This window comes from Oxyura jamaicensis, chromosome 2, assembly GCF_011077185.1.
Source record: "Oxyura jamaicensis isolate SHBP4307 breed ruddy duck chromosome 2, BPBGC_Ojam_1.0, whole genome shotgun sequence".
Taxonomy (NCBI): domain Eukaryota; kingdom Metazoa; phylum Chordata; class Aves; order Anseriformes; family Anatidae; genus Oxyura; species Oxyura jamaicensis.
In genome coordinates this window covers 35,187,163-35,203,267 of record NC_048894.1, presented here as the reverse complement: position 1 = coordinate 35,203,267, position 16,105 = coordinate 35,187,163, and the positions used below count along the sequence as shown (strand labels likewise).

The window sequence follows — 16,105 nt, the reverse complement described above, 5'->3', positions numbered from 1 at the left end:
AGGAAAAAACTCTGGTTCTAATTTGGGATTTCAAAATGAAAGTGAAATCTCTGTGATGTAAATGGGCTCCTGAGGCTGTGGACATCTAAGGCTCCTGGTATTAAAAACATCTATATCTAATTTTTGGTCTCCAAGTAAAATCCCTAGGTCTAAAGCTTTTAAACATCAAAACCTGTTTAATTCTCTCTGAAGCACAGTCTCCAGAAAGTATTTCTGATACATAATTCTGAACAGGGAAGTTCAGAAGTCACACCTGCTTAGCTGCAAGCATTTGCTAATAAATGAAGTTGAGGTGATCACTGAGTGTGATTGTCACAAGATGGCCCAGCCTTCAAGCCTACACCTGACTACGGTGCCTGGCCGAACAGCTGCCTTGTGTCACAGTCTGCCTCACGGCGATCAGGTAACAGGGTTGGTCTCCAGTCCTTCCTAGAGAGGTGTATCCTGTAAGAGCAACTGGGATTTGTGAGCCTCCGTTGCCTGTCACCATCAGTGGATGCAGCTGAACCGTTAATTGTCCTCTGTCCTCCCATTTGGTACCTGTGAAGCGTTTTCTCAGGGCATACTAGCTCTGTGGTTTGCTGCTACAGGGAGTGTGAATGCATGCTTAGTCTTTCTCTCAACTTTAGTGGGTTCTGGGTTAGAGTTGTGAAGTGTCAGGTTGTCTTAAAATTTCCTCATGGTTAACATTTTAAGAGTGTGCACACTGCTACTCTGGGCTTTAATCAGGGGTACTTCACTGCACAGATAATTAGAAGCAAAAGTAGCAATGCTATGGCTAGTCCGCTGCCATAAAGTTCAGTGAAAGAATTTAATAGCAAAGGATATATATTTTTTATTGGTGTATGCAACTAATTTTCATTAGCACAGGAACACAATGTTCTAAGAGTTAAGACAAAGACAGTATAAGCAATAAAACAATCAAATATAATATGGATACCATGCACTGTGTTATCCTTTTAGTACAAAGTCCAATATCTTTCTGTTTTAATTACAATGCTCTTTGAAAGAACTAGTACTGGTAACAGAAATAATCTCTGATTAACTCTGTAAAACCATGTTAACATGAAAGGGATTCATGTCACAGAGAAGTATTTTCAGAAGTACTCCAAGAGTCTGAGTTTGAATACTTGCCTCCTTTTTTTCTTAACAAAATATTTTTACTTTTCGAACCTGGTGTTTGTTCATTCTGTCTGTGTGCTCCTGTCTTCTTGGGGTTTTGATAAACCTCCAGCATGGGAGAGGGAGAAATTAATGTGTTCCACTTCATCTTCTCCCTGAGGTCACAAGGGAAGGAACAATGAAATTTCTAGGCTGAAATGAATTTCATTAAGAGGGGACCTAGTTAACCTATTGCAAGTTTTTATTTCTAATATCTGCCTTGGTGTGATTCCATTAATTTTACATTTGTGTCCTGTTTGATACAGAGGTGGAGGGTTGAGCAAACATAAAATATTAATACTGATTCTTAGTATTTAATGAAGGCGTAATAAAATTACTGTTCCAGAAGGGACTAGAAAGAGGTAATAGAACAGTGCTCTGGGTTTGTTCAAGTAATTTTTTTAATTTGCCATTTACTTGCCATGGGTGAGAATTAATAAAAAGGTAGAAGCACATTTTAAGATTGCTAGCGAGAGTGTTTGTATAGGGACTGCCCTTACATCACTGATGTTCATGCTGCTGTGTTAGCCACTTTTTGCTCTTTCAGAATGGAAAAATTTAATTTTCTATTCAATTTCTAGAAAGGAGACAAAATAATGTTGAAAATATAGTTTTTCCTATTTTATCTACTGTAGAGGCTTTCTCATTTTTTTGACAAATACAAGCAGTGGATGCTTGACTTGTGCCTAAGTTCTGTTCAGTTCTTCTTGGAGTGCTGTTGTTGGTGGTGCTTGTTGTTAATGTGTTCCCCTTTTGTAGGGGGAAAAAAAGAACAAAAACATACCTTAATTTCATTTTATTTCATTTGCATCTGCACTTTTTTTGCTGGGAGGCCCAAGCAAAATGTGACTAGTGCCTATCTGCACTTGCGAAATGCACTGTGATCCACAGAATTTGCAGAAATGAATTACTTTTACCTTTTTGTTTTCTTTTTAATATCCACCAAAACATGCCAGAGCACATAAAATCAGATGTAGGCCTTGGTCCAAAGAGCTCAGAAGGAACACACAGGTGGCACTTGCCCAACATGCAGTATATTTAACACAGGCTTGTTCTAAGCGATACTTTTATAAACCAGAACCCTTAAACTGAAAAGTAGAACCGTCTTTAAAACAACCACATGGCCCTACATAATAAACTGTGGTAGGGCTCAGTACTTTTATTAGCTAATTAAACTTTTGCTGTGTTGAGAAAAATGCTTTGGGAACACATGCCTGAATGTATAACAAAATTCATTCTGTACTTGTACCATGTGGAAAGGAAGCACATCTGGGAGTGAGTGGGTGAATGTGAAGAAAAGCTTTTCCAATTGCCTCAAAAGGAGCTTGACGTTTATTTTTTAAGTAAAGTGGTTACTTTAGGAGGGAGCTCAGCAAGTTCTGAGCTAGACAGGTTTTCCCATTGGTTTACTGAACCTGAAAGAGACACTGATTTATAGGAAGCTTGCCTTGCAAGTTCCAGTTCTTGGGTTTCCCTAGATGGAAGTGTCATAACATGCACTTCCTACTAAATAAGACCACCATCTGCAGATATCTCTCTGTGGAATTCCGTAGGCATCCCACAGAAAAATATACTTTTGTGTGCATCTTCCATTTAAGTAAAACTTTATCTTCAGAAGCATCACCTAATCATTTTGCTAAAAACCTCCCTGTTCTTTGTAAAATTCATGAAATAGAAAACCAAATCTGAATAAACGATAACCTGCTGAGCCACTTACATTCATTATTGTAAATGAAGCTCTAACTTTGTTTTTTATCTCCAACAGACAAACAACAGAAAGGTGAATTTGCCTTAGAGGGCTACACCATCAGAATGAATAATAACCTTCGGAAGGATGCAAAGAAAGATTGCTGTTTTGAAATCTCTGCTCCTGATAAGCGCATTTATCAGGTTGGACTTCTTATGTCGACTTGAAATTAAATTGATAAAGCTGTTACAATTCCAGTTACTGAATTAACATTTCAGTAAAACAACTTTCACTGACATCTTAATGAAAAAACGAAATCCTTTCTTGCTTATACTGTATATTCATATATGAGGAAAAAAATCTAATTTAAAAAATATATGCATATGTTCAAATGTTATCTTTTTGGACAAGAACGGGGAAATCTATCATCTTTATCTATTGGTCATTTCGATGTAATTATTTTAATACCTATTATATGGTATGTCTCCATGATTTCTTGGATGAATTAAGTAGTGGAAAAAAAGTTAAACAAAAAATATATCAGTGTTAAATACATATTGTATTGGTCATGGCTTTGCCAGGAATATCTACGTAAAGGCACATATCAGCTGTGCAATTCAGAGATCTATCAGCTCAACATCAATATAGAATGTAAGTTTAATAAGTTTTAAATATCTGAGATTGCAGTTGAAAGCCAGTTAATTAAGCTGTCAGGTAGTGTGTTGGAGTCTGACAAGAACATTTTTAAGAAAACTGTACCCAGCAGTCTAAAGAAATTCATGGGTGTCTTCTAATTGTCAAGGGCAAATTTTGTTCATCAGTTCTGGCTTTGACATTGATGAAGAGAAGCAGCTTTTTTCTGCACAGCTGCCAGCTGCTGATCAGAGTTTCAAATCCATCATCCTCTCCTTCAATTACGTAAATTTGTCAAAATTAGCTGTACATTATAAGAAGCATCCTTGCAAGAAAAGTACCAGAAGACATGAAAAGAATTACTAATGGTTTCTTGAGGAAGTGACAAGAATGCTACAGACCCTTTTCTATTGCTAATGAAACCATAGTTATATTTTTGTCATTGCTACTACTAGTTATTAATAAATATTTAATAGTTTGCAGCTGCTACTCCCAAAGAAGCAGAGGAATGGGTACAGCAAGTGAAATTTGTAATTCAAGGTAAGCCAGCCTGAAGAGCTATTGCCTTTATTATTAGTACTGCTTGGTGATGGTAGTTCTGACCATTAACTGATCTGTTTGTATATCTAGTATTCCTACTTGTCCTAGTTTTGAATAGCGAGTCCTGGATTTCAGTCATGTTTTCACTTTTATGTAACTTTCTTCTTGTGCAAGATTCTTGATTTTTTTTTTTTTTTCCAAGAATAACATTTAGCCAGAAAGTTCTCCCTTATGAATGCTATAACAAAATATGCAGAGTAAACTGTAAGCATCAGCTTGTAGAAAACACGTTGTGTTTTCATTTTGCATAAATTCTTCTTAGGCTTTCTTTTCTAGGAAATGTTAACCCTTTAAACTGCTTTTATATAGATATGGAATCTAATACTATTCCGGAGGAGGAAGAGGAATATGATGATGTTGGACAAGCGAGCAGTGAACCAATAGATGATAGTATTTATGAAGAACTTCCAGGTACTCTTCAGATTTTTTACCTTATGACTTGTGACATTTTTGTCTTCTCCACTGCTAATTTGATAACGCTGAGTGGCTAAAAGTAAAAAGATACTTTCAGATTTCAAATTTTACTGTGACATTGAATGTGTCTTTATCCAGATCTGAGTGAGAACAGTTCAGTTTTCTTTAGCAGGGGCATCAAAATAGTGCAGAAGTTGTAAAAGTGGTCTCTGGGAACTTTTGGCTCATTAACATTCTCTAGTATGTAATTTTTTTAAATTAAAAAATTGACTCACCTTACAGCTTTTTCCACTAACTTGCCCATATATATATATATTTTTATTCATGTTGGCATTTGTATTAAGCAAAAGTTCTCTATTGCTCTAGCTGAGTGACTAATACATGATCATATAGTCCTGCAAGAAAGTAATGTGTTGGTTTGAAAGGGCTCTGGAGATGATCTGTAAATAAAGAAAACGTATGAGTATTGGCATTTTATTTCATATCTTCCAGTATGACTATGGTTATGCACAAACCTAATGTGGACAGCTTTTGGAATTGATTATAGATACTCAGGTAATAGGATTAAGATGTTTGGTCTTGTTTATATTTTAAGAAACTATGTAAAAGTCAATTAATTTTTTAGATACCATTTGTAAGAAATTATATTTTAAAGTGATATGACAACTAATAATCACTTTGTATGAAGTGATGTTCTGCATCCCTTACTGTCCTAGGCAGTGCAATTGTCAGCAATAACTTGAGAGGAAAAAATCAGTCATGTCACGTGATGCCAACTAACTTCATTTTTCTGCTAAGTTGTATATTGAGTCCACTGAAGGAAAAAAAAAATAAAGTATGCGTTGGTTTTCATCTTAAGGTTGTTTCAGTGAACCAAAGGAGAAGAGAATATGTGTGACTGATGAAAAAATAAAAATACATCACACATCATACAATTGGGAAATTGTAGGAGAACTGTTTTTTTTTTTTTTTAATTTCTTTGAATTTTATCTAGACTGCTTCAGTACAGAAGTACATGTTCTGCTGAAATGGGGCACAGTTGTGTCATGCATGCTGAAAAACTCTTCTGCAGCAAATATAAAATCTGTATTAAGGGTTTAGTCTTATAGCTGGAAGAATGCAACCAAACCTTGCAATGATTTTTGGATGCTCGGGCTCTTAGAGAAGATACTTTACCTTTGATTATATTTTCAATAATGAAGATCTATGCGTGTCCTAGGTTAAATTTCTCTTACCTGAGCTTCACTTACCTTACCCGTTCATTTGAATCTCAAACAGGAAGTAGATCTGTAGCAGTAATGCATAAAATTTTGGCAGAGAAACAAGAATTAATACATTCTTTGCCTTCTTTGCTCTGAGTTCTGGTTTTGGAGAATTGCTGCCTTGATATGATTCAGTAAGAATTTAGAGTGTTTTCACTTATATCCCATTGTTATATCATTTTTTCAGGAACTGTTGTCTCCTAACGTGGCTAACAAATCTGAAATGTAACAAAACAGCTGTCACAAAGAAAAGATAGCCCTTCTGTTGTTCAAGAAATCTAGTTTCATTTTTCAGTTAAATAACAGTCTTTCTCCATGATCTTGAAGTGGTGCTTCATTTTCACGTTGTGAAGTAGGGATTTCCTTTCCGTATTTTGTACCTAAGAGCAAAAGAGTTCCACTTTCGTCTCACTTGGCTTCATAAGGACTGATTGATTGTATGCTTTTAATTCCTGTCGGCTGTCCTTTCTATTTTCTCAGGTAAATGAATGTATTCTTTTTTTTTTTTTTTTTTTTTTTTTTAATCCTTGAAACATCTTGATGTTAGATCCACTAGCTTTTCACAGATCAACTAGCTTTGAAGTTATATATTTCAGGTATTGTTGTATTTCACAGCGTATTGTACCTTGTTGTTATTTATTTGGGTATAATTTGCCCTTTCTCAAGTAATCTTTTGCATTTCTGAGGTATTCCAGTAGTCTTTTTGTGTGTGTGTGTGTGTGTGTTTGTCTGCATTTCAGAAGCAAATTAAAACAGTTCATGAAGCATTCCTTTTTGTAATACTGGATTTAGTATTGGAGTAAAGAGAGTTTGGATTATAACGAAGATATGAATATTTTTTTCACTGTTTAGGAAAACGGGGAATTATGGAGAATTGTAGCAGGAAGCAGGATTAGCTGATGCTCTATTCACTAGCTATCACATTGCTTTGTTTCTTGTATTTCCTCTTGTGGCAGGAGACAGTGTAGAAAAATTAATTTTCCAGACAGGTGCTGACTAGCTTCAAACCAGTATCCAGAATAGTAATAGTCTATTAACCTATTAAAAGCTTAGATTTCACTGGAATTCAATTTGTACTGTCTGCTGGCAGGAGGAGTAAGCTGACAGTTGGAGGGGTTACAAAGACAGAAATTACTCTTTTGATCTCGTAAGTCACTTTCTTCTGTAATGGCACATACAATACATTTTTACTGTGGAAGCATCATTTGGTTCTCAGTGTTGGAGTGTTTTACTGTGTTTATTTAGGTGGAGTCAAAAACATCAGAACAGCTAAAGCTTTTCCAACTTGTAAACCTCCCTTGCAAGATTCATCAGGAAAAAAAAATGCTATGCTTTTGTCGTTTTGTTTTTAATAAAAATGCACGTGGAAAATATAGTTGAGCAGAAATAAAAATATTGTATTGGAGACCTATTTTTTGCTTAATTAGCTATTTATTTTCTACTTTAGTACACTTTATATAATTTTGACATGGCAATTTTGTATTACAGTCTACAGCTGGATATTATAAGCACAGGTGGTTTCTTGTCTGTAACATAAATTCTGGAACTGTATTATTAAATAATTTTGTGTATGTGTATAGAGCTACCTGGATGCATCGAGTCTTTAGCCTAGTGGTCTTTAAAAAAGAGTTGTCCTCATTAGAAGGGGACATACTTGTCAGCATTAAAGACTTCATCTGTTACAATTCATGAAGATAATTGATTTTATTAACCTGGGGTCTTAGTGACATAATTTTTAAGGGCCTTCTCTATTCTCTTCCTTGGCCTCATCTGTATGGACCACAAACCTGAGTTTGCAAAGCCAGCCATTGCTTGCCACCATGATCTTTCCTGCAGCGTCAACTCTGTGAACTGTCTACAGCAGTCTTGCACAATAGGAGAGGTCTTAATCAAAGTTAACATCTTTATATTAATTTTCAGTCTTGTTGTCTTTCTTTGCTCTCTTTCTGCTCACAAGCTTGCACTGTAGTAGTAGATTCCACTGTGTACAGTATAGTTTCCATTAAAGTGTTTCTAAAGATAAGATTTGAATGTTTCCTTGGTGCTTCTCGGTGCATAAAGATGAAAAGCTGCCCTTACAGAACAGGTATGGTTGGAAATCCCCAAGTGGTGTGGTGTGACATAAATCTGGCATTCTTGGCTTTGTGTCATATCTTTTTAGCCTGTCCATAAAACAGAGAACTTATGGGTGAGAGAGAAGTAAGGACAGTGAAATTCAGAACTGTAGTGATCTCTAGCCAGGAGAACTGCTGTTGAGAACTAATCCACTCGATACAACTTGCATCACTTCCTAGTTTGCAGTAAATTAAATTTTGGGATTGATTCAGTCTCTGATTGGGACAAGGTTCATGAGAAGGAAAAGCCTACCTTTGTCCTCTGATTCCCACTATCAGTTCTCTGCCAAACAGTTTGGTCAAGCTGTAGGATCTGGCCAATAATTCTGTTTTGCAGTATAGTTGGAAACTTAGCTAGGGAAACTGTAACCAGGGAAAAGCTCAGGGAAAGGTAAGAAATGTCTGAAGTTTTATGCAACACAAAATACGCTATACAAAGAAACACCTTTTTTAATGTGTTTACTTATTTTAAACAAAGTCCTTTAGTATAGTTTTAAAATTATATTGATACTGTTTCAGAACTTTTTTCCAGCATTGTCTATGAAAATAGGGAATGATCAGCCTGACTCTGACTCATGATTGCATCTTTAAGCAGCTTTGCTTTCTTAATCGTTTCTAACAGTTAACCTTTGCATTTAAGCAGCATAACTCAATACCATCTTCATCTCTCTTGCTACTGGGTCGTTTGAGCTTTGAGGAAGGAAATTGTTTTTTATTATGTTGTAACCTTTTCATGAGCACAGAGGGGAAAAATAAGTTCATGATCTCTGATTTACCTCTTGGGAAGGAGGAAGTCATGATTATTTAGTGGAGTTTGAGTATAAGCTTGGTCTGTCACTCAGGAACACAGACTCATTGCAAATATTTGTGTTCTCAAAATGCAGTGTCAGATGTATTGACTTTGGTGCTAGAAGTGAAGATTTCACAGTGATGTATTAAAGAAAATTCCTTTTCAGAAGACCTTTGCTTACTTTTAGAATTTTCAAAACATCATGGTCAAGGCCCATAGGACTAATGCAGTATTTGGTGTCTGGCAGTCCCAGATGTGGGTTACAGGTGTACAATTAGCTTCTAAACCCAGTAGGCTAAAATAAAGAAACTGTTAACGGATCAGTGTGAATCAGTGCAGTAGGTCTGAGTCAGCAGAGACACAAGTGATTGGGGAATCTGAGATGTTACTTGCAAGGATTGCTGTTAATCATATTATATATGTTGGTATATTGTCTAAATTCCTCCCAGCATCTGTTGCTTGCCTCAACTATTTACGGATTTCTTCTTACCAACAGAAGTTGTACATAGCACTGATGTGCTATTGATATATTTTTTTCCCCACAGACAGAATTCTAGCTGCATTACTAAATGAAGTGATTTCTAAGTATAAAGTACAAGTAGGCTATGGAATATCTGAAGCTGAAAAGACCAGGTGTAAGATCAGAATTCTTGAGGACAGTATTATAGATGAGTTTCCAAAGCAATTACAGAAAGTGTTTTGAATGATTTCCATCAAAACATCTTTCATGTTTGAGAACTGCAAGGGCTTTTTCCCCCCTCCTTTTAAAGCAGTAAGTACAGGTCATTCTTCAAAACCATTTTTTTTCAAAGGCTGGATCTCAGTGTTGTTAAGGGAAAAATATTAATTTCTTAACTGCTTAATTATTTATATATATATGAGATATTTTTGCCCATAATATCTTACTGATAGGTGTAATATCAGAATAAGAAGGACTGCTACAGGGCTTACTCACTTTGCTGTAAATTAAAAGTAATTCAAATAATATAAGCTCAGTAAAAAGCAGATGTAAACTACATGTTGGTGTCAGAGAAGAGTAAAGGTTATGTTTTCTGTCTGAGATGTGTGGTTTTGTTGTCATGATCACTGGTATTTCGGTTCTACTCAGTGTCTTTGATTATATGTCAGATGTGGAAAATCACTGAAAAACAACCTCTTGCAACTGTATATTGCTGAATCCCAACTGCTATGATGGACTGTAGCCGTGTCTGAATTCTCTGTTGCTCTGGGATTTGAGGCAACACTCCTGCGGGATTTACATGTACCATGAAGTGTCTTCCAGCTGGTACTAAATGCTTGTGAGACATGAGTTATGAATCCAGACAACTTTTTGCTCTTTGAAGGTTTCATATTTAGAAGGTGGTTAGGAACCTGATACCTGGATCTCAGCTTTTGTTTGCCACAAGAACTTGGGCTTTGTCTTCAATTAATGTAATCCTACATCTAAAGTTGGAACCTTCTCTTTCTATTGACGTTAGGTGTCAGTGATGGAAGAGGAGGTAAGACAATCTGGAAAGAATAATATGTCCCTTGAGTGGGAAGTGGCAAAAATAAGGTTCACAGACTATTCTGTGTTTCTTGTAAAGTGAATATTAAGTGATGGTCTGTGGATAACAGGTGTACATGTGCACAAGACACTACACACATTTATAAACATACAAATGTGTGGAAGCCACTAAAATGGAATAAGAATTGAGTACAAAAATTTAGTCTAATTTGAGTTCAGTTTTTAACTTTGTTTATATTTACACTGGACATGTGTCTAGTGTAACTGTTGTCCACTGCTATTTGTAATGACCCATTGACAGTGAAAAACAATGAGATCTTTTATTAGTCCAGTATTATGCACATCTCGTTTGGTGATTTTGCTTTTCAGTATTTGTTTGGTCAGCGTTCTCTGATGTCTTGAGTTCTATATTTGTTCTTCTCTTCCTTTTTACCTCAGACACATTGGTTATTCTAAGCCCACGTTTTCAGAATTTGAGATTGCATCTTCTGCATTCCAGTTTTGAAGTGGTGGAAAGAATCATGATCAGCTATGAAACTCAAAGTGGTTGATAGCAATATCTACACTAAATGGCAAATGTGTGCTATTAAGTTTAGGTATTTATTCTCTTGTTGAAATGCATGCAAGACAGGTTTCCGAGTTTACAAGCAGTAAAAACAGTAATATCCTTCCTGAGTCGTGATCAACTATAATAATAAGTTAAGGAATTCATGTTACAAAGGCTGTGTTTATCAAAGTCTCAGGTTATCGAAGGCTGAATTTTATTTCTGTATTTCAGAGTATAAAACAAAACAAATCAGAAGTACTAAATCAGACCAAAAAAAAAAAATAATCCCCAAACCAAAATAAACTGGGAATGCTTGTTAAGTATGTATTGTCTGTTGATGTTTTGAAGCTGGTTTACTAAAAGTTAGAAGGCCTGACTTAATAATATCTAAAAAGGAAGTATTTTTAATCATGCAATTTTATATTTAAAGAAGTCTTTCAAAAACTAATTAGCACACATCTCATTGAAAGGAACTTACTTATTGAAATAAGATTATTTTATTGCAAGTACTGATCAATCATTTTTATACTATTTTCTATGCACCAGTGCTAAACAACTTTTGACACTATTGATCTTGAAAACCAAGCTGATGTGAACAGTATGTGACAGAAGTTTTTTGTTATTAAAAGATAGAATCCTGTCTCAGAAAAGCTTGTCATCCTGGAAAGACAAAATCACACAAAGTAATCTTGTATCATAGCTTTTTTGATGCGGACTGTGCTTCTGACAGTTGGCTTTGTGTTAATTGTGAGCAAAGCTTTGTTTATGCATGCATGTCTTCAATGGGTTATGGACCTAAGTTCTTTCTTTGGTGGCACTGGTTTTATCTAATTAAGCAGCAGTGAAATAATTCTAATGCAAAGCCTTCAGAAGAAATGTCTTTGTATGTGAGATAGTTTATTAACCATAAATTTGAGGAATTGCTGCAGTTTAGCAAGTTCAAAGTGAAATGTCAATTTTATTATGTATATTTATGAAAATAGAAAATTTGGGCTTGCTCTACTGCTTGGGTATAACTGTGATGAATGCTATATAGATAGATCAAGGAACCTTTACTTTTTGAATTTGTGATGAATGACTGTGTATCAGGCTATTAAAACCATTAGGCGGAGTCTTTTGAGAAACAAGAGCAACCAGAGGTTATATGGTGCCTCAGGCTATTGCTTCTCAACTTTTCTGGTTTCCACAAGGTAGCTATTAAAGAACCATAACTTATACAACTGGATTCTCAAATAAGACCCAGCAAGGTGGGCTTTAAAGGCTGTTACTGTACTATTCTGTTACTGTAGATACAATTCTCTTATTTGAATTTTTAAGCCTTTGGAAAGGCATCAGCATAAATACCTCTGTACGTTTTTTTTGGTCTCAGTGTACTCTGTATCTGTTACCTACTTTATTTCCTGCTCGCCTTAAAATGGAGAAATTAGACAAAGTACTATGAATTAACCAGATCTTCGTTATTCTTGCTCACTGTGTGCATGTGTACCTGTTTTGCTTGTGTGTTACAGTGGTACTGCATTTGTAACAGATGTCATGTTTAGTTTGTGCATATACAAGGAAGGCAATGTAGGAAAAGGCTTCCTGTCTGTCTTGGCTGCTGCTCCCTGGGCTGGTCCCATGTCTTTGAAAGAAGCAGGAAAGAAAAGTGGTTAGTGGAGTGGACCAGAGGGCAAGATGCAGCAGTAGTCTGTGCCCTAGAGTAGGCACAGGGATGCTCCAGGGAGGTGCAGGGGCAGATACACAGGTGATCTTCAGCAGTGAAGGAAAGAACATCCTCTTAGGAAGTCGGAAGAGACTGTGGACAGTTTGTTGCTAGTCAGTGAAATTTGGGCTAGAGAGCAAGGTAGGAAGAAAATATTCCTGTTCAGAATACAATTAGCACAGGGGAGGTTTTGTTTCAGTTGTTGTTGTTGTTGTTGTTGTTTCTTCTTATATTCAAAGCAAAACCATTGTCTACAGAAAAGCCTCTAGAGCACAGAAGGAGCTTCTTTCTTCTTCCATTGTCAGAAAATACTTTAAGTGAATCTATGCTTGCTTTCATGCCTGTCTCAGATTTATTTCTGAAGAAGTGAGGTGTCTCTGTTACTAAATATCGAGCAGTGATTTCAGATAATTCAATAAACAAAGGCAGATACAATTTTGTTGTCATTTCTGTAAGGACCATAAGACCAGTTTCAAGGTTAAATCACCTAGCTCAGACCTAGCAAGTGATTCCTCGTACACTGCAACTGGGACTGTCGTGTCTCTGGCATGAGGCCTGGAGAATCTGAAGTACTGTCTGCAAGAGAATTCAACTAATCTTGGTCTCCAGAGACTCTGGATTTTCATGAGAACCATCTGCATGCCAATCCCACAGTAAAATGGTGAGCTGTCTAGGGAACACTTATCTCCTGCTTATGAACTATTTCCAGATCCCTGCCATCCTCCCTCAACTCTTGGAGGTGCTTGTAGGGCTAGTGAGATCAGACATCCAAAGCTGATGATCCCACTCTGGGCCTAGTGTGTGAGAATGGGGGAATGGGTCAGTATTTATTAACACTGGTAGAAATGAATGTGGAAATATTGCCCCCAGATACTGTTAGTCTAAGCAGTCTGTGTTGCAGATACAATTTTCTGCTTCTGATTTAACCTGATTTTTGTTTACTAGAGAATCATAGCAAGCATGTTTTACCATAGCTTTATTTCATCATTTAAGCTGGAGAAAAAAATCAGTGTAGTCGGTGTAACTGAATTTGGTGGCATGAGCCATGAACAGTGTGAAAAGAGTCAGTGGTGTGTGTTTGTTACTTTTCATGAAAGCACCAAAAGGGTGAAAGCTGATGATTTTTTATTTTTTTGTCAGCGTGCAGTTAATGATCAACACAGAGAATGCAAATATGTCTTGGTAGAACATTTTTAAAGGAGTCACAAGAGAAGCATCTGGGAGCCAGACTTCTCTTGTGGAAACATGCCAACAACTGTATTGTGTTTCCTTTCACTACAGCGAAGTATGCTGAAATGCCTTGTCTTCTGTCCTTTTTTTCAGTAAAATCATTTCTGGAATCAGACTATAAATTTGAATACTTCAACCCTGAGGATTATTAAAGGATATTATGTGGTTTAAACAAGATGCTTTCTTTATGATTCTGTGTATGTAAATATTATGTCAAGTCACATTTGTCACTATTAGGGATATGTAGTTTTCAGAAATGGCTTTTAGATTTAAATCTTGCTGCAGATCAACGAGTATAAGAAACTTTACTTGACATTAAAGACTTTTTTTCTCTATATCATATAAATTTAAGCCTGAGAAATGTAACTCCTGTACATGCTTGTCAAATAACACCACAGTACAGAGTTATACAGTATAGATTAGTTAATTGAATATTTGATTGCTAGATGTATTTACGTAGAGAACTATTTATATTTTCTATGTAGATTTTAATAGCTGCCACATTTATTTTAGCAAAACATCTTATTGATAAGGTTTATAAAATGTCATGTTGAACTCTTAAACTATTTATATAACTAAGAGCTATTACAGGTTAAGAGAACAAACAAAATTATTTTAGTTGCAGTGAATTCACATAAATCTTTACAGTGTTTATATATACGAATAGTCTTGTGTGCATGCACACATATTTAGGCAAGCAGTCGCTAGTGCACATTCCTGTGAACTTACAAGACAACCATGGAATCAACTTCACCAACATTGCTTGTTTTGTCCCTTTGAGGTATGAATTTACATTCTGTCCAATAGTCGCAACTACTTTTTTGGGGGGGAAGGAGGAGGATAGAGGAGGGAGGTTTTTTTTTTTTTTTTTGTTAATTAGCTAAATAATCAGATGAGCCTGTAGAAACATTAAGCCCCAGAAGCTTTCCTTTATGTTGTTGAGGCCTACTAAAAGCAGTATCTTAAAATACTTTATTGTATCTTTAAATGTTTAAGTGTGGATTTAGGTAAGATGCCTATTGCCTGGATTTTGTGGGCCAAATTTGAGGCTTTAGGAACATTTTTTTTTAGAAGTGGAGCCAAAACTGCTTTTGTTGGAAGCTATTGTGAAACCTTACCTTCAAAGGTCCTTCTGCTCAGGTATGCGAGTTATATAATCTCTTGATCACAAAGTAGAGATAACATTTTAAAAAGCGCCAAATCAAAATTAACAAATTTGTAAGGATCTGTTCTGAAGTCACTTATGAAACCTTGTTTGTTCATCAAATATGTTTTTGTTTTCTGAGTTTAATATATTCTGACCAGTTCACTTAGCATATAGGATGAGACAATTCTAAAAGGCTTGATTTCTGAAAACAAATTTCTGAAATAATGAATTTAATTGTAAACGCATAGTAGCTGTGAATGTAAAGACAGGAAAAAAATGAATGACTTTCTGGAAGTGGCTCTGTGTAATTTCTTTTATTCTTCATTATAATTATTGTGTGTATATCCACGATTGAACTTGCTTGTGATGACCTTTATCTTTTCTCTTGAGAAGAATTACTATTATCAGGTCTTTCTTCATGAGGAAATAAAAAGGTCAGTGCAAAACTCATCCCTTATTTCTATGCAGTGCACATTGCACTTTGGCATATTTGTATTGAATTTTATTAATAATAATTAGATCATTTTGTCAAAGAAATTTTAGTATTCCAAAATTAGACATTCTACATGGCCTTTCCTAGTATGTGCTCATGCTTTTCCTGCTTCTTTCTACCTCCTCTTCTGCCAAGGTTGCTGTTGGTGTAGGTGAGATTTTACATACTTCTATTCCTCCTAATTCTGTCAGCCTAGCTAATTTTATTTCTTCTTCTATAGCCCTAAACAGGCAAACTGCTAATTCTTCTGCATCTATATCTGCCTAAGAAGAAAAAGATAATGTAGAGAATGTGAATTTGTTGCCTTTTTTAGTCGAGATTTTAAGTTATTTATTGCTAAGACCTGAACAACTATGCTGATTTAGCTGTCACTCAGAACATGACTGAAGGTTGCTTATTTGCAAGGGGAGCTTCAAGCAGGCACTCCAAGCAGGAAGCTGAGTTCATGAAATCTTAATATATTCATAATTAAACCCAGAAATTGCATGCATCTCTGTGGATTGTTCACTTGTCCTAATGAATATATTCTGTTCTGTCATTCAGGTGACTGAGCATGTTTTTCCTCCCATTGTGATACTTTGCTCTTAAAGCCTGAAGGGCCTTGTGAAGCCCTTGAAACTGCAGCTCTCATACTAACCAACAACCTTTGCGTTTGGCAAAGGAACAAAATTTATGGTCTCTGAAGAGGATATAATCTTCATACAAATTGGTTGTGACTGCAGAATGGGGCACAGACAGGAAAGCAAGGGGGCTGGGGCACTTGGTACTGAAGAAAGGAAAGAGAGTAAGAAAGAGGGAAGGCACTAACATATATTCAG

General features: G+C 35.9%; 1 protein-coding gene across 2 annotated transcripts in view; it reads left to right on the top strand.

Annotated features, from left to right (window-relative positions):
- Nucleotides 1-16,105, top strand: part of SKAP2 (src kinase associated phosphoprotein 2) — a 116,608-nt gene that overhangs the window by 72,922 nt on the left and 27,581 nt on the right. For both annotated transcript variants that reach the window (XM_035317721.1, XM_035317722.1), the window contains 3 exons: nt 2,927-3,051; nt 3,958-4,021; nt 4,391-4,492. In XM_035317721.1, coding sequence (XP_035173612.1) covers nt 2,927-3,051; nt 3,958-4,021; nt 4,391-4,492 — 291 coding nt within the window. The remainder of the gene's footprint in view (nt 1-2,926; nt 3,052-3,957; nt 4,022-4,390; nt 4,493-16,105) is intronic.